Below are 23,853 nucleotides of genomic sequence, written 5' to 3' on the forward strand. Positions count from 1 at the left end.
TCCAACATTGCTTCTTCCTCCTCTCTAGGACCCCATACCTCCTTCACAACATAACCACACTGAACTCAGAAAAGCAATCTCTGAAGAAAACCACAGAGGTGCTGGACATTAAGGACTAGATGATTCATATTGAACTTTGTATGAACAAGTGAGTTTGAATGAACTGTGCACTGATGAATTCTCCCCCACATTGATGTCAATACGGTACAGGGCGAAACGTCCCCACTGGTGTGTTGTTTCCACAGTAAGGCCCCATTTATGCGACAATGTTTCAGGTGGAAAATTCATCTCTTTCATATATACGCAGGAAATATTGTTATTGCCCATCTACTCGTGTGCAGAGGAACTGTTTACTATGGCCGTGATGCGTATGTGCAGGGGCAGAGTTTCTGTGGCCGACACAGAAACAGAGCACGAGCGTTTTCAAACAGTTCCAAATTGGCAGCCATTTTCAAAAAGTTGTGTTTTCTGCACCTTCAAGCACCATTGTCTATGAAGGTTTTGAGTTTTCACTAGAAGGTCCTACATGAGTCCAGAAGCCTGAACTGAAGAGTTGTCCTAAGGCATGAATTCAGACCCAAACAAGCTCCATACAGTTTAGTCAAATAAAATACTACAAAGAAATGAAAGCTGTCAGTGGAAAAACGTGAAGGAAGAACAATCCCCTCTGTAACATCTCCTAACAGAGCTCAGGCTGGGTCTGAGGGATCGCCACAGCTGAAAGAACCCATCAATTCATTAGAAACAGAACATTAAGAAAATAACGTTTTCTTTGGATCCTCTTTGAACTTGGTGTTGTCCACTCAGATGTTTGACCATGTGTTTGGCCAACACAGATCAGAGAGCAGGCCCAAAGCCTTTCTGAGAAACAATGTGGGGGAGCCCCGGGGGGGAAACGGGCTGGGAACCAGTGAGGAGGATGACATGACCCACAGCTCGTTCGGTATGAACATTTGTCCCGCTCATGTGTCACAGAGCAGGTCTATGAATCCCTGCTGGTTCTGGCCTGCTCATGTTCAGGAACACAACAGATCAGCTCAGAATCATGTGTGAGTATGAAGCAGGGATCTGAACAGTTTCTCTCCGTTTTCTTTGTTTTCTAAGTTAAAAAACACATTTGTTTTGACTGGGAGGATGAGATTTCATGTCGGGGCTGACTCAGAAACAGGTATGTGGGTGATGGCAGCTGTCGGCTCAGAGAGACGTTCCTGCAGCTGCTTTGGACGAACACATGATACAATCAGCGGACCGTTTGGCCTCCAACTCTCATACTGCAGTCTGCAGGCTCTTCACAAGCACAAACAATGTGACATCAACATTCAGAGTACTGCAGTACAAACAAAATGGAATTAAGCTGCTTTATATTTCACAATATGTTTATTGTCATTTTCTTTGAACCCCCTCCGTCCAACAAATGAACAGCAATAGCATAAGACATTTACAAACTCGCATATTTTTACATACCTTCACCTGTAATCCCCCATAATTCCACTATGACCAGGTCATTCAGCAACGAGTAATACGTTTGTGTTGGAGTAAACAAATCAAGGTAAGGATGTCTCCTGGTGCTTACGTTTTTAATGAAAATACTTAGAAATAGTTTTGTGACATAAATGTATTAAATGCTGGCTCATCTTTTTTTAAGACATTAAAAAGTTATAACCCTGAAATGAAGAGGTCTTCACAACCCCCTAACGAATCCTCGTTGCACCCGGGGTGGAAATCACTGCCATAGATAATGGAATAATGCAACCTACTCATTTGCACACATATTGTATAAATCAGACATACAGTATGATGGAGTTTAATGAGTTATGCACATTCTCATCAACAATTTGTAGTTTAACAGATGAACCTTTGTGTTTATTGTTGGTTTTTGTGGCTTTACGTTTTTGGTTCTTTAAGTATGTGATTTCACTCATTCATTCTACTTTGCTACCAATTACAGCTTACATTCTGACTACAGTTTGGTGTTTATTCTTTGTACATTTTCACATGGATTAATTTAAATTAAATGACATTTTAACAGTGAAAATTATTTTTACATTTTTTACAAAAACAAATTACCGCGGCAAAGTTTAATGTAATGTTTGTGCTTTGAATGTAAGTTTTTATGAAGCCAGATAAAAGTCAGATTGACTTTTCCTTGCAAATTAAAGTCCAATTTCAAATCCTTCCCCTCTGAATTCTGACCATTTTCTAATCACATTAAATGTATAATTCAGGTTCCCCCCCGTCAAGATTATGACTTCTTTCTCATCATATCAAAGTGAGAATTTTGACTTTTGTCCTCAACTGTTTGGAGCGTTTCATCTAATCGTAGGATGTTCGAGTCAGCATTGAGACTTTTTCTCCCTTCTCATCTGACTTTTTGCTAAATGCAAAAGGATCAGACTTTTCCCCTCAAATCCTGAGTTCAGACTGTTTTCAAAGATTAAAGTCAGATTTGTTATCCTTTTACCTCCGAGTCATAACTTCAGTCTCACAATTCCAATTTTTGGAGATCAGAATTCTGAGTGTTTTCCAAATCAGATCAAATTAATAATTCAGATTTTTCTCCTCAGGATTATGATTTGAATCAGATTAAAGTCAGAACTCTCTGAGTTTCTGATGACATTTTTTGAGCTGCCCCAAACCTCTTCTGAAGTGTCGGAGCCTCAAAACCATCCTGGTAATCTCTCGGGTCTAAAAATAATCCTTCCCTGGTTTCATTCATCACAAGAAGCCTTATCTCGAAAATGACCCAAACTTTATTGAATGGCAACAATCCTAGCCAATCGTATTATAGTATTTCTCCTCTTGAAGTTTAGTCGACCAATCAGTGCGTCGTAGTCTGAATAATTCCCGCCCGCGTGATATGACGCTGAGGCGGGCTTCCTGTAGAGTCCGGGCGCTCGCGGCATTCGCTCAACAGTTTCACGTTTAGTTCAATATAACTGATTTAAGTCACTATGGAAAGCACAAGTCTTCCAGGTGGTAATTTTACAACTTAACTCCGTCGGAGGACGTGTTCCCACCAGTTGTGGACTGGCGGAAGTTGCTACTGGAGGAGAAAAAGTCGCCTCTTCGGCCCGTTTGTGGAGTTGAACGTGAGTTGAATCCATGGAACGTTTTTTCCCTCATTATCACGTTAATCTGGTCAAAAAACTACACTTTAAAACCCGCTTTATCGAGGACAGGCGACTCGTCAACTTTTATCATCTTTTGAACTGTTTTCTTGAGTCACTTCCATCTAAATCCATTCATAAAAGACAGAGAAGCATCTTAAATGGAGACAAACCCACTTGTTTTTAGCACGTAGCTCGTTAGCTTCTCCAAGTTAGCAAAGTTTGAATGTTTTGTTGAGAAGACCAGCCAACGTACACACTTGGATCACCTGTCTGTTTACAGCTGCAGATGAAATGAAGTACTCAGTGTTAATAATTTCTTTCCCTTCCTCTTATTTCTCCCCAAAACGTTGCAGATGCTGTCCACCTGATCTGAAGCCCCTCGTCCACAATGGCAGAGAGCTTCTACAGGCTGGAGGATGAAGCCTTCCCCAGTTTCCTGTGCAGGTCTCTGGACAGCACTGACGGCCGAGCCACCCTGGGGAACGTGAGCCTGGGCTCAGGCCCTGGGCTGCCAGTGGCTGCTTCCACTGTGGCTAAAATTAAACCCCAGAGCGACAACAGGTGGGAGTGTGCTGCTGCTGTGTACAGCTGTTTGCACCTTTGGGACAGGTGTGGATGCTTGTAGAAAGAAATCTCCATACATCACTCCCTGATGCAAAATGCGACCCAATTTCTGCCCCTTTTCTGCTCACAAGTGACCCATATCCAAGCCGTTTTGTGACTGTGTGAATGTTGCGGTTCCGATTTTGCACACCAGACTGAGGCCTGGATCATTGTGGTACCAAATCGTATGTGTAACTGACGTCTTTCAATGCAACCGCAGTCTAAATGGTCAAGTGGTATGCATGTGGCTTCTACGTCATTGATGTGAGACTGATGTCGCCAATCTGCACCGGAGCTGTGCCTTCTTTTTTCCCCTCAATCTCTTTCTTTCCATCAACATTTTGTCAGCTCTTTTTGCACATCCACTTGAAAATGGAGATACACGCGCAGAACAGTGTCGCATCCATATTTACTTCAGTGAACAGCACAGTCAGCGTGACGTCACACCTTCTTCCGCGGGTCATTCTGGGGTCGGATAGCGTTCACACTGCAGTCTGATGGTCGCGCTTAACATGAAGTGTGGTTGATCACGTAAAGAAATCCGATCTCGGCAAGTAATCGGAATTGAGCGTCAAGTCCTACAGTATGAGCAGAGCCTAACATGTATTTGAGTTGTTGGAGTAAACAACTCAATGAAACTTGAATGAAACTCACTCCTCTCGATGTCTCCAAATTCTAAAATGAGCGGCGACATGTTTAAAATTATTCACATTATTATAGATACTTTGGAATTCTCAATTGTCTCCCTGAGCCTCGTCCATTCATCCAAACATGACGTCATCTCTATGAAATGTCATGCATAGCTCCTTATTATCAATTGGATGTGTAAATTGTATAGATTTTAGATTAAAGAATCCATTTCAAATGTTTTGTAAATGAAGTTCGCGCATGTCAAAAGCATCAGCAGTTTGGAACTGGCTCATCGAATTGTTTTCTCCATTTTAGACTTCCACACAACTTATTTATATTAAGAAGAACATACTTTGAACTATGAAGCAATGTGGTGAATTGTTGTTCAGGATTAATTCACGAGTTAAAGATTTGTGTTTGTCATTGCATTCAAATCCAGCACCTTTGTGTTGTTGGCTGATGAGAAGCGCCTCTTTCTTTTCTGACTTTAGCTCGAGGATGTTTATTGCCGAGTCAGCTGGCAGCTGCTTGTTCTAATTTTGGAGCATTGATAACAGTTTAGAGTGTCTTCAATCAGTCGGTGTGCGTGTGAACGGCCCTGTGTGCTTCTTCTGCAGAGATCCTGTCGAGGCTTCGTATCTGGAGGCCGACGCCACGCCGCAGCCGCCCGCCGGAGAGTCGCCCAGGTTCGCCCTCAGCTTCAAAGACGACTTGTGAGTGTAAAACCTCTTCAGCTTATCAGATTCATGTGAAACACAGTCTGAATTATGTGGGGGGGGAAAAAGCTTCATGAATGATTGTAATTCGTAAATGATTGATTTCGCTCTGTGACGGTGCTCCTGTGATTTTCTTTTTCTATTTGGACTTCCACTTGTCTGCATTCGGGAGGTACTAAACCATTTCCATTTGTTAAACTTTATTGTCAAAGGCTGATGAGTTTTCTTCCAGCATTTTCTATGTTTTAATCAATTCAGTACAAGACTTGAAATATATTGTTTTTGTGCGATTAGGTTAAACACTTTGACACCCAAGACTCATTTCATCACTATTTCAGAAAAGTAGAACATCTCAATGGTTACAACCTCTACACACTGCACGGGTGTACTTTTCAGAACACTCGTACTTGTAGTTGAACACTGCTCCAAACTTGGAAATGTCAAACTCACTGGTGATATAATCTTTGAAAATGGTTTAATTGGGGATCCAAATCCAAAAGGATTTCGACCACCTTCAAACCAATTTGAATGAAGTTGCTGCTTTTGCATACCTGCACCTGAAGGGTATTAAAAATTTGGATTCATGTTTTCGCCTCACTCCACTGGCTTCCTGTCTCCTTTTAGAATTGTTTTTAAGACTTCATTATTGTTTTTTGAAATATTAAATGGGTTGGCTCCGTCTTATTTATCTGATCTTTTACATATTCACACTCCTGTTTTATCACCGAGGTCAGGAAATCAGATTGTTGTACCAAGATCCAGATTAAAAACTAGAAGTGGCCGAGCCTTTTCCGTGGCTGCTGCCCGTCTGTGGAATGGTTTTCCTCTCCACAGTAGAACTCCACGGCCTCTTCAAGTGTTAACTCAAGACACACATGTACTCTCTGGCCTTTAATCAGTAATGAGCACTGTGATACTGTGGCATTGTTTTCATCCTGTGTTTAGGTTGCTGTTTACTGTGATTGTTGCCCTATTTTTACTCACTGGTACCCTGTTGTTTTGTTTTTGCGGTGTTTTTTAAAATTATTTTTAAAATATTTGTATTATTACCTTTAACTGTGAGGCACATTTGTCAACCTTGGCTGTTGTGTTAAATGTGCTATACAAATAAAGTTGGATTGGATGTTGAGATCTTCATCCTTTTCACAGTAGTTGTTTATTTTTTGAAATTCTAGACATTTTCATCACTTCAGGTCTGCTCCACAAAAAAGAAAAACTTTACAGTTTAACTTTGAAGGTTATTGTAGCAGTGTCTTACCTGTCTGACCCACTGGAGATGAAACTGGACTGTATGTGGCTCCTGAGCTAAAAGATGTTTGACACTCCTGCTGTGGGATTGAGACGATATTTTTGTTCCAGATTTGTTTTTTTGTTTGTTTTTTTGAGAGAGAGACTATTTTCAGCTTCTCTTTGTTGGCGTGTCATGTGATGGGTATCGACCTTTGACACGGGACGACATGTCGTGGTTGTGTGCGTTCCAGGGACAATGCAGACGACTTCATCGCGGCCCACCGCCTCTCAGACATGCTGCTGAAGATTAACCTGGAGGAGAGTGCCTCCACAAACAGCGGCTGCATGCTGGGTCTCCCTCCCACACAGACGGGCTCGGCCTGGGGCCGGCCCACTGAGCTCGCTACAGGTGAATATGTTCATTTGAGGACTCGGACGCAGCTTCTCTTTGGTGAAACGAATGTTTTGTTAAGTCTTCTAAAACCTTAATGACAGCGTGAAACTTAACCTGCTTATTGGAGATATCAACCACATAGAAATAAATCTGAACCCACTTCAACACACAATAGGTCCCTTTTTAGTGTGCAGATGAATTTGTACTGATGGTGTCAATGAGCCTTATTCTCATTAGTGCCCGTTTGAGTTAGTGTGTGTAATATTTGATATTAATGATGAGAAATATGAAATGGTTTGAATGTAGAGACGTTGATGTGTCATTGACGCTGATGGAGTAATTTCCTCTTTGTTTGTAGATCTGTCAACGGGACTGCTGACGTTTACACAGTTCGGCCATAAAGATGTCACGGACACAAAGGTACCACATTTCCTCTATAGACTGATTGATTTATTAATCCTGCTAAACAGTCAGTCAGATCCTCTGAAGGTTCAGTCATCCAGGATGTGGTGTATCTAATTTACTAATGTTATTTCAAAATTCTTGCGTTTCATATATCTTCTCAATTGCCACCAATAATTGTCACTTCCAGCCTTTTATCACCTTCTGCTCATTTTAATCAAAATTCTGATAATGAAACAAAAAAAGAAAAACAAAGCTGCTTTCTCTGTTATTATACAACAAACTGTGTGATTTATTTAATGTTATTTTCTCCTGGCTCTGTTAATGGTTTAACAAAGCAGCTTCAACCATTTTTTATTTGGAATAATAGACTTGGATTTGGTGTTTTTTGTTCATTTGAATGTTTTGTTTTAGTCATTTTAATTATCCTTCTCATTTCATTAGTTTTCAAGCATCATCTGACATATTGTTTCTCACTTTTTTATTAGATTTAATCCACTCCTAATCTTTGAGCTGCGTTTTTTGCATAAACGCTGCAATATAAATGTGTTATTTAGCTTTATATTGATTGTAATTCAAAGTGAGTCCACGATATTTGAAAATATGAAATTCTGTGTTAACATTCTGGCCTCCAGGCACGAACACACAATATCGCATTGAGATTCAACTCTGACAATAGGAGTCTGAATTTAGACAGAAATATTCAAGTTTTAAAGAAAAAAAAAATCTTTTAGGTCTCTGTGATTTTTAATAATTCATCAAATGACACACACACACACACACACACACTCGATTGAAGTTCCGGTTAGGAAGGAGCAGCAGCAACTCATGACCAGAGTGTGAGACATCAAAAGTGCACCCAGCTCGGCTCGTCTCACATGGAAAGAACCTATATGAGGATATATGCACATATATTGAACCTATATGCAGAATATATGCACATATATGACAATATGTATGCTGCATATAGCACATATATGCTGCATATATGCACATATATGACCATATATATGCACATATATGACAATATATATGCTGCATATATGCACATAAATGCTGCATATATGCACATATATGACAATATATATGCTGCATATATGCACATATATGCTACATCTATGCATATATATGCCACATATAGGCAAAATTGAGGTGCATATATGTGAATATACAGGCCATATAGGTCTCCTGTACTGCTTCTTTATTTCCACATATATATATAGCCCATATTCACAGCTTCTCTTCGGTGCTCGACTGGTATTTTATTCATACTTTTTTTATACAGAAGCTAATGTTAAATGTCTTGTCACGAGTGAAAAATTGTAAAAGCTGTAAATAAATCCTGTTTTCACTGCCCTCACACGTTCCGTGTCGGCCTTGACGTTCGTCTGTCCGTCTCGCTGTGTCCAGGCTCCGGCGGAAGACGACCACATGGAGAGCGACGGGCTCGACAGCGACCACTTCAGTGGCAGCAACTCCAGCTTCCTGGCCAACGAGAAGCTCGTGTGCACGGGCAGCATGAGCAGCGACGTCACCGGTATGACGAGCACTCCATTCAACGACCTGAGCGTCACGCTGTCAAACATCAACCACAACCTTGGTGTCTGATGAGATGGCGGTGAAGGTGGTGCTTGACCGAGTCGTTCGAACACATTTGTTTGTTTTGCCAGATGACGACATCGACTCCAACAACCTGCGGGATGACGAACTGGAGCTGTACTTCAATAAGCTGGTGCCTCCCGCCATGCAGAGGGGCCGAGTGGAGGGCCAGGAGATTCCTACTGTAAGACTCCGCCTTCTTTTAGGGCTTTACATGTTAATGCTGCTTTCAACTGCCTCAGGTCTCAGAATTAAAAAAAATAAAATAAAGAAGATCAATAAAATAATGCCGTTAAGTTTAAGCTTTGTAATTTCCAATATCTCAGCTTAGGCATCGGTGTTGTGTTCCGTCGACCACTCCTAACAAATTTGTCCAAAAACAACTTTTCTCTGAAATTTCTTACCGTTTGCGTGGTGGTTTAGTCAAACCACCAGGGTTGGAGCCTCTCGCTGGTCCGTTTTGGCCGTGGGCTTTATGTTTGACACCCCTGATTTTGAGAGAATTGTTCATACAGTTTTCTGACTCACAATGTTGTGATCAACTGGAAGGTTTTCAGAGGAAATGTGGAGTTGGTTAAATTAAGGAACTCTAATGTGTCAAGAAAGAACAGTACATCTCTCACATTCAACTAATTTGAGGAAGACCTACTTTTAACCACTTTATTCTTGAGTCCTCATTCATGTGCATCTTGTACAGGGAGTGTCTGCTGCTGCTGATCTGTCCAACCCAAGTTCAACAGAACCTGAGCAGTACAGACACCAGTTCCTGGATCAGTATGACCAGGTGAGCAGTCAAATGATGACGACTCCTTTGATTCTACAATTCTTCTTCATGTTGTGGGTTTGTGCGCGCGTCGTGCCTTCAGGAGGACTTCCAGATGCCAGACGTGCGCCTGGCAGCCACTGGGATGGACTCGTGTCCTGCCAGCGACGAGGACACGGAGGACGAGTTGGAGTCTGTCAGGAGGAGCAGCAGCTCCACCAGAGCTCGGCTGCTGCCGAGCACCTCCAGACAGCTGGTCAGGCTTCCAACATCACTTCAGGCCTGGAATGTCCAGCTCCAGCCTCCTTCACCACATTCCTCCTCCCACAGGTGGGAGAAAGTAACAGACCCAGCTTCCGTCCGGGCCTGGAAGGAGGCAGCTCGGACGACGAGGACTCCGGTGGCCGCGTTGCTCCGTCCCGCTCCGGGATCGAACACCGACGATCTGCTGAAGGACAAGTCATCAGCTCTCCTGTTTCAGGTGGAGCTTTCCTCCATCTTGTTGCCGTTGTTGTCGCTTCCCCACTCTGTTGCTGACTTCCTGTCTGGTGTGACTTCCAGGGGACGGAGGAGGAGGAGACGGAAGCAGTGGCAGTGAGGAAAGTGGAAATGATGGAGGAGTTTCAACCATCCCTCTTCCACCTACTAACGTCCAGACCACATATGACGCCCTGCGCGGGCTGGGGATTGTGGGTAGCAGTGCTGCTGGAGAAGATGAGGACGGCGATGAGAACAGTTTGTTGGGACCAGGAAGGAGCAGCTTCTCTCGACATACAGAGGTCAGAGTGGAGCTAAAGGCAAAATCTATCTGCCTGGACTGAAAGTGATCTCAGCTACACTGTAGTGCAAAAAGTTCACTAATTAAGCGCCGAACTCACAGCAACTTGTTTCTCTGTTGGTTTTCCAGATGGGAGACCGAGTCGGTCCTGTTGGAACGGGTGAAGCTGCACCGGGAGGATCTCAGAGACTCTCTTCAGTCAACTGGAGCATGGTGTTGGACCGACAGGAGGCTCTGGTGAGTGATCCAACTGAAAGCTGACCAGTGAGGCGGTGTCTTCATCAGACTGGACTCTCTTATTCATGTTTGTTACCCTGCAGATTTACAGCACACTGTAAAGATGTGCCTTGTTTCTCTGTCTCGTTAATTGAGAGGAAGCTCTCGGGGTATCCTCAAGGAGTTTGATCAAAGTTTTATTAAACATACTGGAACACTGGCAGTATTTTTACTACTGAAGCCAGTTTAAGCAGCAGCAGCTCCATTTCACTGCAGTTTAAAGCCGTGAGCCTCCAGACGTCATTTGGACGGTCAATCTCCAAAAGAGACCGCCAAAAAAATATGCACACCTTGCTGAAAGACGTCTAACTAATGTGCACTGTAGAACCTCGGACAAGGGACCCGGTAAGAGCAGCTAAATCTTCGAGCACGGAGAGGTTTTGACTGTTAAGGTATCTTAATGAGGGAAGCCTCTCCGCAGCTCACTGCTGCTGTGAAGTTTACTTCAGTCAAACATGAGGCCCGTGGACCAAAGCCGGACGCAAAAAAACTCCAATCAGCCCCAGAGACCACCAAGCAAGGTGGTTATATAGGATTTGGATATTTTTTTTTAGCGGCACAGTAGCGACATCCTGCTGCACTGTATTGCAGCAGGATGTTTAAATAAAATTGACTTTATGTTGAGATTGCTGTCTTTTGGAAACAATAATAAATAATTTTAGATACTAATATAAACTACAGTAATGAATCATGTTGCTTTACGTTATATGTTGATACTTTGGCCGTCCTGTGAAACAGCTAAGCTCAGTACTTAAAACGAAAGTTACGAATGTAACTACGGTTCTATGAATCCCGAATGACCGCCAGAGGCGGTGCTTAAAGCACTGAATGTTCCCTTCGCGCATGTGCAGTTCAAGTATGCATACCAACGATGTCACCTGTGGCCCCTGGGTGACCCAAGAAAGTTCCGGTGTCACCCGAAGTTCGTTTCCAACAGAATCGTCTTGCGGAACACGAGGATTCTGAGTGACACGACGCTCTGGCGGTCATTCGGGATTCATAGAACCGTAGTTACATTTGTTACTTTTGTTCTATTTCATCTCTTCTGACCGCCAGAGGCGGTGCTTAAAGCACTGGATGACTCATACCAGCGTAGTCACGAGGAATCCCAGCCACCAACCTTACTGAGAAGCCTCCGAAGATCAAGAGACCACGCCCAGTGGATGAGGAGTAGCGACATCCACATTGTAGAACCTGGAAAATGTGCACGGTGTCATCCATGAGACAGCAGCACATATTTGCTCCAGGGGCACTCCCTTAAGGGCAGCCCAAGACGTGTAGACACTCCTAGTAGAATGACAACGCACACTTGACGGTATAGGGCGGCTTGACACCCGATACAAATGGCTAATAGTGTCCACAATCCATTTAGATAAGCGCTGCTTGGACAGCGCAGCGCCTTTGGTGGGACCCCCCATAACACACAAAAAGCTGTGCAGACGTGTGTGTGTGGCTGCAGTCCTGTCAATATAAAATCTCAGGGCCCTGACCGGGCACAAGAGTTTTGACCTGGTCCCATCTTCCCCTGATGGGGGATCATACCGTGCAAGCCGTAAATGCTGATTAAAATTTGAACTGGGCAGAACCTTAGGAATAAAAGCAGCGTTCGGCCATAATGTGACACCCGTACCATCTGGGTACTACTTCAGACATGACGGGCTGACCGACAACTCGTGCAACTCACCAACATGTTTTGCCGAGACGATAGTGAGTAAAAACCTAGTTTTGCGTGACACCCACTGTGGCTCTGCCCTGGCCAGGGGCTCAAAGGGAGGCTGACATAAGGTATTCAGCAGTAAGTGCAGGTCCCATGTAGGGGCTCATGGAGTCCTTGGCGGGTGAAGTCTCAGAGCCCCCTTGAGAAACAATGCCACAAGGCTGTGGCCCCCCACTGTGCCATTGTCGATCTTAGCATGTTGATCCGATATTGACACATAGATTTTAAGGTGGATGGAGTCCAACCCTTATCGAGGAGAGACTGCAGGAACTCCAGAACCTTGGGCACAGAGCAAATCACTGGGTCCTCCCCATGGCTCTCGCACCATTCCACAAACAACTTCCACCTGTTGGCATACTGGAGCCAAGTGGACTGTGCTCTGGCATTCAGGATTGTATGCCTGATAGGTTCCGCACATCCACTCCGCATGAGTATATGTTTTCCTCTCAGGCACGGCAAAAAGTGCTTGAGAGTGAGTTGCACTGCTCACAGTGACAGCACATTGATGTGATCGGTACTCTCCCGCACAGACCACCGATCCTAAACCGTCCTGTGCTGCCAGACAGCCCCCCACCCGGAGAGGCTGGCATCGGTAGTGACAGTCTCGCAGTGGCCTGGGACAGCGCCCAATGAGATGCCTCTGAAAGGGAAATCCCTGTCTCTCCAAGGGGCCAAGCAAAGGAGGCACTGGCATGACACCCTGAGCTTCCGGCAACGGTGCCCCAATGCATCCAAGTGGAAGCCTTTCAGCCACTTCTGCAGGGGGCGCAATGACAGCAGACCCAGCGGGACCACAGCTGTCACGGATGTCAGCTTGCCTAAAAGTCGAAGGAAAGTGATATACGGCAACATCCTGTTCACCTGGAAGCGCGTGAGGAGACTGAGAATGTCCCCTACCCGGTGAGAGGTATCCAAGGTCATCCCAATAAAGTTCATCCTCTGAGAGGGTTTGAGGCATGACTTTTCAAAATTGACCCTGATGCCCAACTGGGCCACATGGGCAAGGAGACTGGATGTATCCTGGGCCATCTGAGCTTGTGACGGTGCACAGATTAGCCAGTCGTCCAGGTATGGCAACACCTTCATGCCCCACGAATGCATGGGGGTAAGAGTAGCTCTCACAAAACGAGTGAAGACCCTTGGGGAGAGGGAGAGCCCGAAGGGGAGCACTCCTAACTGCCCATGCCTGCCTCTGTAGGCAAAGTGAAGAAATCGCCTGCGGTAAGGTGCAATAGGGACATGAAAGTAAGCGTCTTTCAGATCAACAGATGTGAAACAGTCCCCCTGGGTCACTGTTCGTAAGACATTCGCTGTAGTTAGCAAGTGAAATGGCAACACTTTGAGATGGAGATCCAGTCCCCTCAGGTCCAATATTGGCCTGTATCCGCCAGTTTTTTTCATCACAAGGAAGTAGGTGGAGTAGAAGCCTCTGGGGTGTAACAGAGGATCAACTTTCTCTATCGCCTCCTTGGCCAGGAGGGCGGACAGCCCCTGGTCCAGTGCCAAGGCTTTTTCCGGGTCGCTGATGACGGTGGCTTTGACCCGCCTGGAGATGGGGGGGCCGGCGTCGGAACTGAAGCTTGTATCCATGAGTCAAGGTGGAGACCACCCATGAGTCCGAAGCACGAGCAGCCCAGTGACTGAGCTGCCGGGGGGGAAAAAACACAGGAGGCCCCTTGGTATAACTGAAGGAGGCACAGTCCTATTCAGGCTTGATAGCTGCTGTCTTGTTTCATGTGCTCTGACGGTCCTCTCCAATGCATCAACCGCGGCAGAGCCAAAGAGCTCCCCCAGTTCCACCGGAACACTCCGAAGAGTTCTCCGTGATGCCTCTGTCAAGCGGGACTGTGCCAGCCACACCTGGCGGCGTGCCTGAACCAGGAAATAGATCATCCGCCCAAGTTCTCGGGATATGAGCGCAAAAGAGTGCAATGCTGAAGCTCACTGAAGCTCATGGCAGAAGCGTCGACACGGCCCTCCTGCAAGGAAGCCGAGAGGGCGAACATAATGTGAGCCAAGGAGTTTCTAATATGTCCAGCCCATGCACCAGCATTATAGGGCCTCACAAGGAGGTCGTCAGTCACTCGACATTGAGGTCGATGGCACCTCACAGATGGTCGAAGAGTTTCCTCCGGCGACACAATGAGGCACGCTATGGCTGGCTCAACATTGGGCATCTGCTCTAAGCCGGCTCCCGCAGCATTGTGCATGGCTGACAGAGTTCGGCCATGCGACGAAAGCCGGGAGAGAGCACTCCTATCCCTCCAGCAAGGATGTAGCGCCCTCAAGTAGTCCACTGATGTGGGGACCAAAAAGGTGGTTGAGAGGCGACCACGCCGGAAGAAGGCACTATCGCAAGCTGACTGAGCTTGCTGGGGAATTTCTAACTGCAGGTGCTTCAAGGCCATATGCATAATATCCTGCATCGAGCTATCTACTGTCTCACTGAACGAGCTCCGAGCCGAGGATGGGGATCCCGGCTCCGAAACCATGAAGGACCGATCACCGTCATCCTCCCGGAAGTGAGAGGCTGAAGCTGCCAGAGAGAGAACATCATCCTCCCTGGTAAGCACTGGCAAAGGCGGGGTCGGTGGCCCCGTCACATCTGTGGTCATGGCGGGGTGCCGCTCTTGCAGGAGGGACCTCATCCCCACCAGTTCTGCATGCAAGCGGTCCACTTCTGAGGCAAGCTGCCGCTCAGCTTTCGCCTTCTTCCTGGGGAGGTCAGTCCCAGTGGCAGACATGCGACGGCGTCTCGAGCGCCTAGGTTGGAAAGACGGCAGCTGTCCAGATGTGGGAGGGGACATCCTCTACAACTGGAGCCACCTGCTCCAATCTAGACACCCTCGTGCTCGAGGCATGTAGCTGCAATTCATGCATAAGTCATCAGATAAGCCCTCTCTAAGGTGGTCAGCACAGAGGCACCTTGGACAGAGGTCATGGCCATCACCAGCCTCAAGGAGGGCACCACAGGTAGAACAACAGTGTGAGCCCTCCATGGTGAACGGCTAATTAGCTCACTTGTACGCGATAGGCTGAGGGAAGGGGCCCACCACCTGCACAGCAGACGCACGTCGCACAGCACCAGCGGCTTGTGCTTCACACAAGGCTTTTTAGCTTCCCCGATTAATAGTCAACTCGTGCCAGCTTCGGGAAGAGGATAACACACTTCTACACACAGCAGTCAGCTGAGAGCTCTATCTATACGGCTCTGCGAAAGCCGCAACGCCGTAAGCCGGGAGAGGGGACGTGAACGCTACCTTAACCAGCAAAGGCTGCAGTTAACGTCCCGCTAACTAGAAAATACTGTATATAAACAGAAGCACCAGTAAGCAGGGGGAAGGGGGCGTGCATGCCACCTGACTAAGCAGAGGTGTACTAATAACACAAGTGGTCGCGTTAATAAGTAAACAACAAACACGCGTGTTAGCGTCGAGCAGCGCGGTGCCAGGATAACTGGGCCGTCACTCCACAGTGGTTAACGGGTCACTACGGGGCCATAAACAAACAGAAAAAGGGTTGCGGGAAGAAAACTGCGAATCACTGCTGCTCTGACCTACACGGTCATGAAGCTCCGAGCGACAGAGTGATGGCGCCAAAGGCGATTCCTTTCAGTTTGACTGTAGCTGTATATACAGTGGTATGCGTGGCACGCGAGAAGGAAAAAAGGAAACAAACCTCAGTGACACCGGACTTACCTTTCTTGGGTCACCCAGGTGTCACAGGTGACATCGTTGGTATGCATACTCGAACTGTGCATGCTCGAAGGGAACATTCAGTGCTTTAAGCACTGCCTCTGGTGGCCAGCAGGGATGAAATAGAACTAAGTAATGCTAGTAGCCACCGTTAGCATTACTTGGCTTTAAAATGACACGGAACCTATACCACTGGTGTAACACGCTGTTATTATCATAATCAATATATGTTAGTTTATGGCAGGTATATCAACGGCGAACACACGCAAGAAACCATACATTCATAATTGTTTCGGGAAATTTAAAAGTAGCAACTTACCGCTAAGTAGCTTGCACCTGCGCGTTTGGGTTAAATGTGTCGTCATTTCCTGTCTGACAGTGGAGGCTGCAGCGGAAATGCCTGAGATTGGAGGTCCTGCGTCTCAGGGCGAAAACGGCGCATAATCGCTTTTCCTCGAATATATGAATTTTGAGATCATTTGGAGCCAAAATCGTAATCACGATTAAAATTCGATTAATTGAGCAGCCCTGGTGTGCATGATGAAAATGTCTTAATTTACACAAAACTATACCATTAATACAAGAAAGTATTACAATCTGAACATAAAGCCAGTTTGAATGAAAACTTCTGGTGCAAAATCCAGTGAAATGTCCAGAAGTCCTCTGCGAACCTGTTGCATTCTGGGTGTTTTTACAATCTCACCCCGACAGCATGGCTTTGAGGAGAGTTTGACAACAACGAGGAAGCTAGCTTTAATGGCAGCACCACTGATATCTCAGCTCAGGTCTCACTGTTGCATCCTGCCCACTACTCTGAAGAAATTTGCTTTAAAAAAAAAAAAAAAAAATCAATGGTTTCTTTTGGGGAGAAAAAAACTATTTGCTGGTTTTACTGTGTCTCTCAGGGAGGACAGACACACTTTCAGGTTAAAGGGGAGAGAACAAGTGTACAGTTATTCCCGAATGCCTGCAGTCCTGTTTGGTGTTACCTTATATTATTATATTATATCGTGCATTGATGATGCATTGGTTTTATATAGTGCTTTTCTTGGCACTCTTTACGCTTTACATTGCATTATTCATTGACTCCATACTTGATGGTGGTAAACTATGTATGTAGTCACAGCTGCCCCGGGGCAGACTGACGGAAGCAAGGCTGCCAAACTGCACCATCGACTCTTCCGACCACCACCAACCACTCTCTCACACTGCATTCACACAGGCAGTTTGGGGTTCAGCGACTTGCCCAAGGACACTTCGGCATGCAGAGATGGGAATTGAACCTGCAAACCTTCCGATTAGGAGACGACCGCTGTACCAACTGAGCTGTGCTGCTCCTATTTTTTCATATGTGTACAATATTTAAACTTTGTTACACTTTATATTGATGCACAAAAGGAGCAGCACCTTACTGGGGACATGATGAGAATGAAACTTCATTCATCGGTTTGAACTAAATCTGGAAGGCAACTAAAGTGCTCAGTTGAGGTGGGGGTTTTTTTTTTCAGAAGTTGCATGATAAATAAAGTATCTTCTTCTGATTCACTGCTCTTTATCGTCTCAGATTGAGGTAGCTGGATTGGGGAGGTGTTCACAAGTCTTCAGCCTCTTTTCTATCAATCAGCACACTGTCTATAGTGTTGATTTCATTACTTATGAACTTCTGCATCGATGTGACTCTGAACCTTTGTCAATTTATGATTTAGATCAGGGATGTCAAACATAAGGACTGTGGTACACAAGGGGCTCCAATCTGGCCACCAAACCACTGAGTATATGCAAAAATATCAAAGAAAACAGTGGATTTTGGATTTAATTTTTTGGGACACTTCACTGTATTTTGAACCAGAAACTTTAATGAAAATTATCTATATTATTTCACAAAACCAAACAAATACTACTGAAAGGGACTTCAATCTCAACATAGATATTGTCATCGTGTATGAATTACAATTTTTGAAGCACCAATAATAGAATATATTCAGACTGGATGTTGCAGACTGAGTTGTGCGGAGCTCTTCAGTGGAGTTTCTTTGTGTCTTTGTTGTTAACGGCAGGATGCCATGGAGGGCACAGACTGTGCTGCTGCAGCCGACCGGTTATTGGACTCGATCTACCTGAGGAACGGGACGGGACTGGGGAAGCCTCAGGATGCAACCAACCTGACTGCGTCTCACCTTCAAGGCAGCTTCCACCTTTCCCAGGTACACAGCTTGACATTTTGATCACTTTTAAACAAGTGCTACATGAGCTTCACCAGCTCCTGTCCTCAGGTGCTCCCTCACTGTGACGACAGCGCGGTGGAGGAGGAGGAGGATGATGACGGAGTAGATGAACCTGACGGTTCCAGGCCCTCCCTGGCCCTGAGAGGAGGACCCTGCGGTAACGTGACGGCCGCCGAGGCCTCGGACGCCACCAGCGAGGAGGAAAACAATGTCCTGTCCACTTCCCTGGACGCAAAGTATTTCTCTCAGAGCTTCAGTCAGGAACCGGACGACGAGTGGAATCACTGTCCAGACAACATGGAGTTTGAACAAGGTTGGCCATCTGTCTGAGACTTTCATCACTGAAGCAATGGAATATTTGTCTAATTGAAGCAACATTGGGTGTGTTTGTTTGTCCAGGTGCCAAGGCTTCTCACAGCGTGGTGTACCAGAATGAAGAAGGCCAGTGGGTGACAGACCTAGCGTATTACTCCTCCTTTGAGAAAGAGGTGGACGGGAAGGCGGCAGAGACTGCTGGACAGTTTCAGACAGAAGACTTTGTTCCTGCCAGTAAGTCCGGAATTTAAAATGGATTTTGACAAAAAAATGTTAAATATGGTTTTTGAAAAACTTGCAACATTCAAAGCTTCCAAACGTTTTAGACATTTACAATGCAACTCCTATGTTTTGCTCCAACATCCCTGCAACAGCATTTCTGTACCATTTGTTGATGTAACATTTTAAGAAACGTATACATAAAAATAAACTTCATGTGGCAAAAACAACTTAGGATATTTACAAAAGAGGAAGGAAATTAAAAAAATTTGATAAAAGATAGAAGGATGTGAAATAAAACGACTAAAAAGACAATCGAGTTGCAATGAATAAGTATACAAGCAGTAACTTGGGATAATTATCACACAACTACAGTATCAAGTTTTTCTATTAAAGTAAAAAAAAGAAAATAAACATTCTGAGCATAGTTTGGAGTGAAGTTTTCTCCAAGGTCAGAAGATTCATCAGGGCTTTGGTCCCTTGTTGAAAGGCTGGTGGAAGTCTTTCCTTCCATTTAAGCAGCCGTCTGGCTGAGAGACACAGCTGCTCTCATATCTCTTGCTTGGTGATTGATGTTCATGTCCTGTGAAGCTTCTCTCAATACCATGATAAGGGCACAAGGTTTTATGGGTAACGCTACAGTGTCTGAAACAGTTTTGAATACTGATTGTCAGAAGCCGTTTGGTTTTGGACAAGACCATAACATACGTGAACGGGTGGCGGCTGTTTGTTTGTTGATTGGGGGAAAACTGTTCCTTTCAAATCAGTCAAACGCTGAAAATAAGCCTGACTTGGCCTAAAACTGCTGAATTTTATCTTTCAACAAGAGAGTGTAGTCTTATACCAATAATAAACTTTCTTAATGTTCATGTTTGACAGTTATAAACCAACCCTTCAGCTGGCTAGTAAAGCTATGTTAAGAATCCATCTGTTATACTCATGTGAAGTAAATTCCAATTTCAGAAGCGCTCTCAAAAACATTGAAAGCACATGTTCTAATTGGATTGATTCTCTTTCTTAATGTTCCCTGATTAATTACCGTATTTTCCGCCCTATAAGGCACCTAAATACCTCAAATTTTCTCAAAAGCTGCCAGTGCGCCTTATAACCCAGTGCGCCTTATATATGGAAGAATTGCTCTACTCCAGACTGCTATTTGACAGCTGAACAACCAGAAGCTTTTATTTTGACAACTCTAACTTCACAATGGGATCTTCAGAGCGGACGACACTCCACACAACACCTTCATCACTCATGGTTGCACACCAACATTCTAACAAACCAAAATAAACTAGATGAAATAATGACTCCCTAAACTGGGGAACAAAAACACATAAACACAATCAACACAACACCAAGCCCAACAACAACCCACAATAACCTCCAACAACACAAAACATGAATTCCCATCATGCCTTGCATCCTGAGCTCCTCAGTGCAGCCGGTAGCTGCAATGAATTATGGGAGTTTCTGTTTGTGGTGTTTTAAATGCAATTATTGGGGGTTCTATTTGGTTTGTGGTGTCGGTAATAATTGTGTTGTGTTGTGTTTTTGTTGCTTAGTTCATGTAGTTTAGTTTATTAGCGGTAGTTGTAAGTTGTCAACCAGCAGTGAAGAAGGTTTTGTGTGTAGTGTCGTCCTGGCATAGGCTGCAGGTAGGACTATCAAAATAAAGTGTGTGCACCTCTCTGGGTGTTAGAATCAGTGGAAAATGTAACCTAATGGCTTTGAGCTATAAAGGTTATGACCACTGGTCTATTCCATGCGCCTTATAGGGTGCTGCGTCTTATATATGAACAAAGTTGTAAATTATGTCAATCAATGTAGGTGTGCCTTATATTCCGGTGCCTTATAGTGCGGAAAATACGGTATGTTAAAATCTTAAAAATGCCAACCCCTCATTTCTAAGTTTGTCTGTGTGAAATACCACAATATGTTAATGCTGTTTATATACAACACACAAATATTCCCCGTTGGAGTTTTGACTGTCGACGTGCTATTTGCAGGTGACGCTATGGAAATAATCGTGAAAGACCAGGAGGAGTTTGAGAAGGAGCATCGGTTCATGCAGGTATACAACTGAAGCTGTTCTTTTCAAGGTCTCCCTGCCTGAGGTTTCTCTCTTCACCTCACATGTGTCTGTGTTGTTCACTCTGAAGTGTAAGGTTTTATTGGATATGTGGCTGTATTGTGAAGAAGTTACAGGATCAGGGTCCGTTTACACCTGGTCTTAACGTATGTTTTGGTATGTCTTGTACGTATGTCTTTGTCTGGGGACGGAACAACTACGCGCTGGGTCCTTTGACCTTTTGGCAGAAGTGACAGTCGATGTGGTGATACAATGTGATCTCCAGTGGTTAGTTCAAAACGCATGATCCAGACAAGTGTAAACAGTCTGCCTCAGGGCTCGCCACATGTGATCTGATCACCTGAAACTAGTGCATTTTAATAAACTAATTAATGGCACAATTTTCTGTAATTGCGATTAATCAAATTTTTTCTACTTAAGACTGAAGCTTATAATCTTTATTTATAAAATATAATTCATAGAAATTATAATTATTATAAATTATAATTATAATTTTTGAATCAATTATGGAATTAATGTAGCCTCGATACATGTATAAGTATTTTTAATATGTTTATATTCAAGTATATTCAAATACTTGCTTTTGATTTGGGTGAACACTATTTCTCTTCAATTTAGGGAAATACAAAAATATCCACAAACGGAGATAATGTAACAAGACTTGTACGTTAAAGTGCAGGTCCAACACTTTGGCAATTTTAATATTTATTGAAAAAAGTTGTGAACTTATTACATGAACAAAGTTGCAATAATGTACTGTGAAATCCACTAATGCAAAAGGAAATGACACACACACACACACACACACACACACACACACACACACACACACACACACACACACACACACACACACACACACACACACACACACACACACACACACACACACACACACACACGAGAAAAAGAAAGAAATGGCACTTGCACATAGGTGAACATAGGAGACAGAAATTAATAATCTATCTGCAAGGTTCCAGTCTTTCCTCCTTTTATCTAAAAAAAACAAAACAAAACACAGCAATTTCGTTGTACCATGTACAATGACAATAAAGCTTCTAATCTAATCTAATCCAATCTTTAGCAGTTGGTGAGCTACTGGTCAGCCAACATGGCAACCTGTTGTTTTGCTGCGCACAATTACTTCTGTGGTCGTTGCATTACTAAGTTACTAAGCGTGCAAAACGACATTCACTAACGGGCCATCAGGCAATATTCTAAAAGTGAAACTTTCTATTGAAACTGAAACTACCAATCATTACGAGGTATGTTGCATTTCTGCAGCCTGGTGACTCCGTGCCGCTGCATCGGCTGCTCATGGGTCAAAAAGCTTAGAGTGAAAAAGAAACCCTGGAAGTATACAAAACTGCATTAATTGCGCTATTTTGTTTTTTAACGAGTTAAACATTTAAATTAATTGCCACAATTGCCACATTAATTGTGACAGCACGACTTGAAAGGCAAGTTAATGCTAATGCTAGGTGTGAATGGGCCCTTTGTTCTGTAACCAACCATCAGAGAGCGATCACGATCTCCGTGCTCAACTTGTGTGCAGTAGTCCTGTCGTTCAATGTGAAGATTCTGTTTGTGTCTGCAGGAGGAGCAGATCCAGCCACTGCCAGCAGCAGAGAGCAGCAGCTGTCAGGTCAACACCTCCTGGAAGGTCCCCGCCGGCGGCCACGTCCTCATGCGGGCCTCCCAGGTCTCCTCAGAGTTCCAGCAGGGAGATGAGAGCTACCTGCGGCTTTCCCTCGGAGAGTTTTTCAGTCAGCGCTCTGAAGCTTTGGGCTGTTTGGGCAGAATGGATGATGTGGATGCAGTTAAACGGGTCAGTAAGGACTTCCTGCCAGGTTAATCTGCTCATAAGGAAACGAAGCAACACTGATGTGCATCAGGCTGCTGGATGCTGAAAAAGTCCAGATAATGACAGGATAGATGATAGTTGTTCTGTAATGAACTTGAATATAATAGCTTGCTGTTCACTTCCAAAAAAGCTGTCAAATTTAAAACAAGGGTGACAGTTCATACTGATGATGAGAGAAAAGGAATGTCATTAATTATGTTTTCTAATGTTATGTTCTTCACACTTTGTTTGTAAATTGAACATATTCTAGGTCAGTCACAGAATTTTGAGGATAGACAAATAGTCGACTGGCTTCGGCCTAATGCTTTTCTTCGTCTGCTAAACTGTACAGTATTTGTTGATGTTTGTATGTTGTTGTTTTCATTTCTTTATTTAGAACCACTTCACAACAAATCTGAGGCTTTCATCTCAAAATGCAGACACCGAAGTGATCCTTCTTGCTTTAGTAAATCAAATGCACAACATCCCACACAGAGCACGAAGTGCTTTACATTACATGAGAGAGACATGACGAGGCTTTTACTGTGCATACTTGACAAATAAAGCAATTTTCAAAAAAGGATCAATCAAAGTAAGAAATACAGCAACAACAAAAACTAAAAGAAAGATGGTTGTTTTGGGAAAATGTACCGTTTCCAGTTCTCAGAGATTAGTTGAAATTTCAAAGTGATTGTCTCCATCACAAAGATTTGGTTGGTCATATCTTGCCATTCTCCGACAGACATGTTGGCGCTTGTATTTTCCGTGTGTGGAAGTAAACCATTTGATTTGGAATATTGTCCTTGTTCTAGCCGTCGTTTGGTTACGTCATCACTTCTCCGGAGAAGAGGGAACCGTTCGCCCTGATTCACCCCTCGGAGTTCTCCAGTCGAGACGGTTTTCCTCTCAATGTGACGGTGGACGTCAGTGAAGGAGACAAAACTCTCAACGCAGGTGTGTTGATGCAGGAGCCGTGATTTCACAGCAGTTGACTGCTGAACCTTTTCTTGAGGGACACAAATCTTTACCATCGTGAACCGAGACAGTCTCGTCACTCTCACTTGTTTGTGACTGCCCGTGATCACATCTTTGCAGAGGACCTGGACAAAACCCTGGAAGTTCCAGGTGAGAGGATGCCACCGAAAGGAGACGCTCGTCCCGGATCGTGTGATCAAGAGGTAAACTCTCAATCTGGCAGACGTAGAAATCCCTCGACGTGATCTTCTCCATCTAAATCCACTCTCTTCTG

The 23,853-nt window shown here is 44.4% G+C and overlaps 1 protein-coding gene across 3 annotated transcripts in view; it reads left to right on the forward strand.

The window, feature by feature from the left end:
• Window positions 1–2,961: 2,961 nt before the first annotated feature.
• The window catches only part of cep192 (centrosomal protein 192), a 56,449-nt gene continuing 35,557 nt past the window's right edge, over window positions 2,962–23,853 (forward strand). For all 3 annotated transcript variants that reach the window (XM_080501062.1, XM_080501064.1, XM_080501063.1), the window contains exons 1-19: window positions 2,962–3,089; window positions 3,464–3,671; window positions 4,961–5,056; window positions 6,541–6,698; window positions 7,042–7,103; window positions 8,496–8,622; window positions 8,756–8,868; window positions 9,382–9,468; window positions 9,551–9,703; window positions 9,778–9,928; window positions 10,009–10,226; window positions 10,355–10,462; window positions 17,971–18,117; window positions 18,187–18,451; window positions 18,538–18,687; window positions 20,679–20,743; window positions 22,359–22,589; window positions 23,417–23,558; window positions 23,700–23,782. In XM_080501062.1, coding sequence (XP_080357188.1) covers window positions 3,499–3,671; window positions 4,961–5,056; window positions 6,541–6,698; window positions 7,042–7,103; window positions 8,496–8,622; window positions 8,756–8,868; window positions 9,382–9,468; window positions 9,551–9,703; window positions 9,778–9,928; window positions 10,009–10,226; window positions 10,355–10,462; window positions 17,971–18,117; window positions 18,187–18,451; window positions 18,538–18,687; window positions 20,679–20,743; window positions 22,359–22,589; window positions 23,417–23,558; window positions 23,700–23,782 — 2,529 coding nt within the window. In that variant the 5' untranslated portion in view covers window positions 2,962–3,089; window positions 3,464–3,498. The remainder of the gene's footprint in view (window positions 3,090–3,463; window positions 3,672–4,960; window positions 5,057–6,540; window positions 6,699–7,041; window positions 7,104–8,495; window positions 8,623–8,755; window positions 8,869–9,381; window positions 9,469–9,550; window positions 9,704–9,777; window positions 9,929–10,008; window positions 10,227–10,354; window positions 10,463–17,970; window positions 18,118–18,186; window positions 18,452–18,537; window positions 18,688–20,678; window positions 20,744–22,358; window positions 22,590–23,416; window positions 23,559–23,699; window positions 23,783–23,853) is intronic.

Source organism: Blennius ocellaris (assembly GCF_963422515.1).
Source record: "Blennius ocellaris genome assembly, chromosome: 8".
NCBI classification, from domain to species: Eukaryota; Metazoa; Chordata; class Actinopteri; order Blenniiformes; family Blenniidae; genus Blennius; species Blennius ocellaris.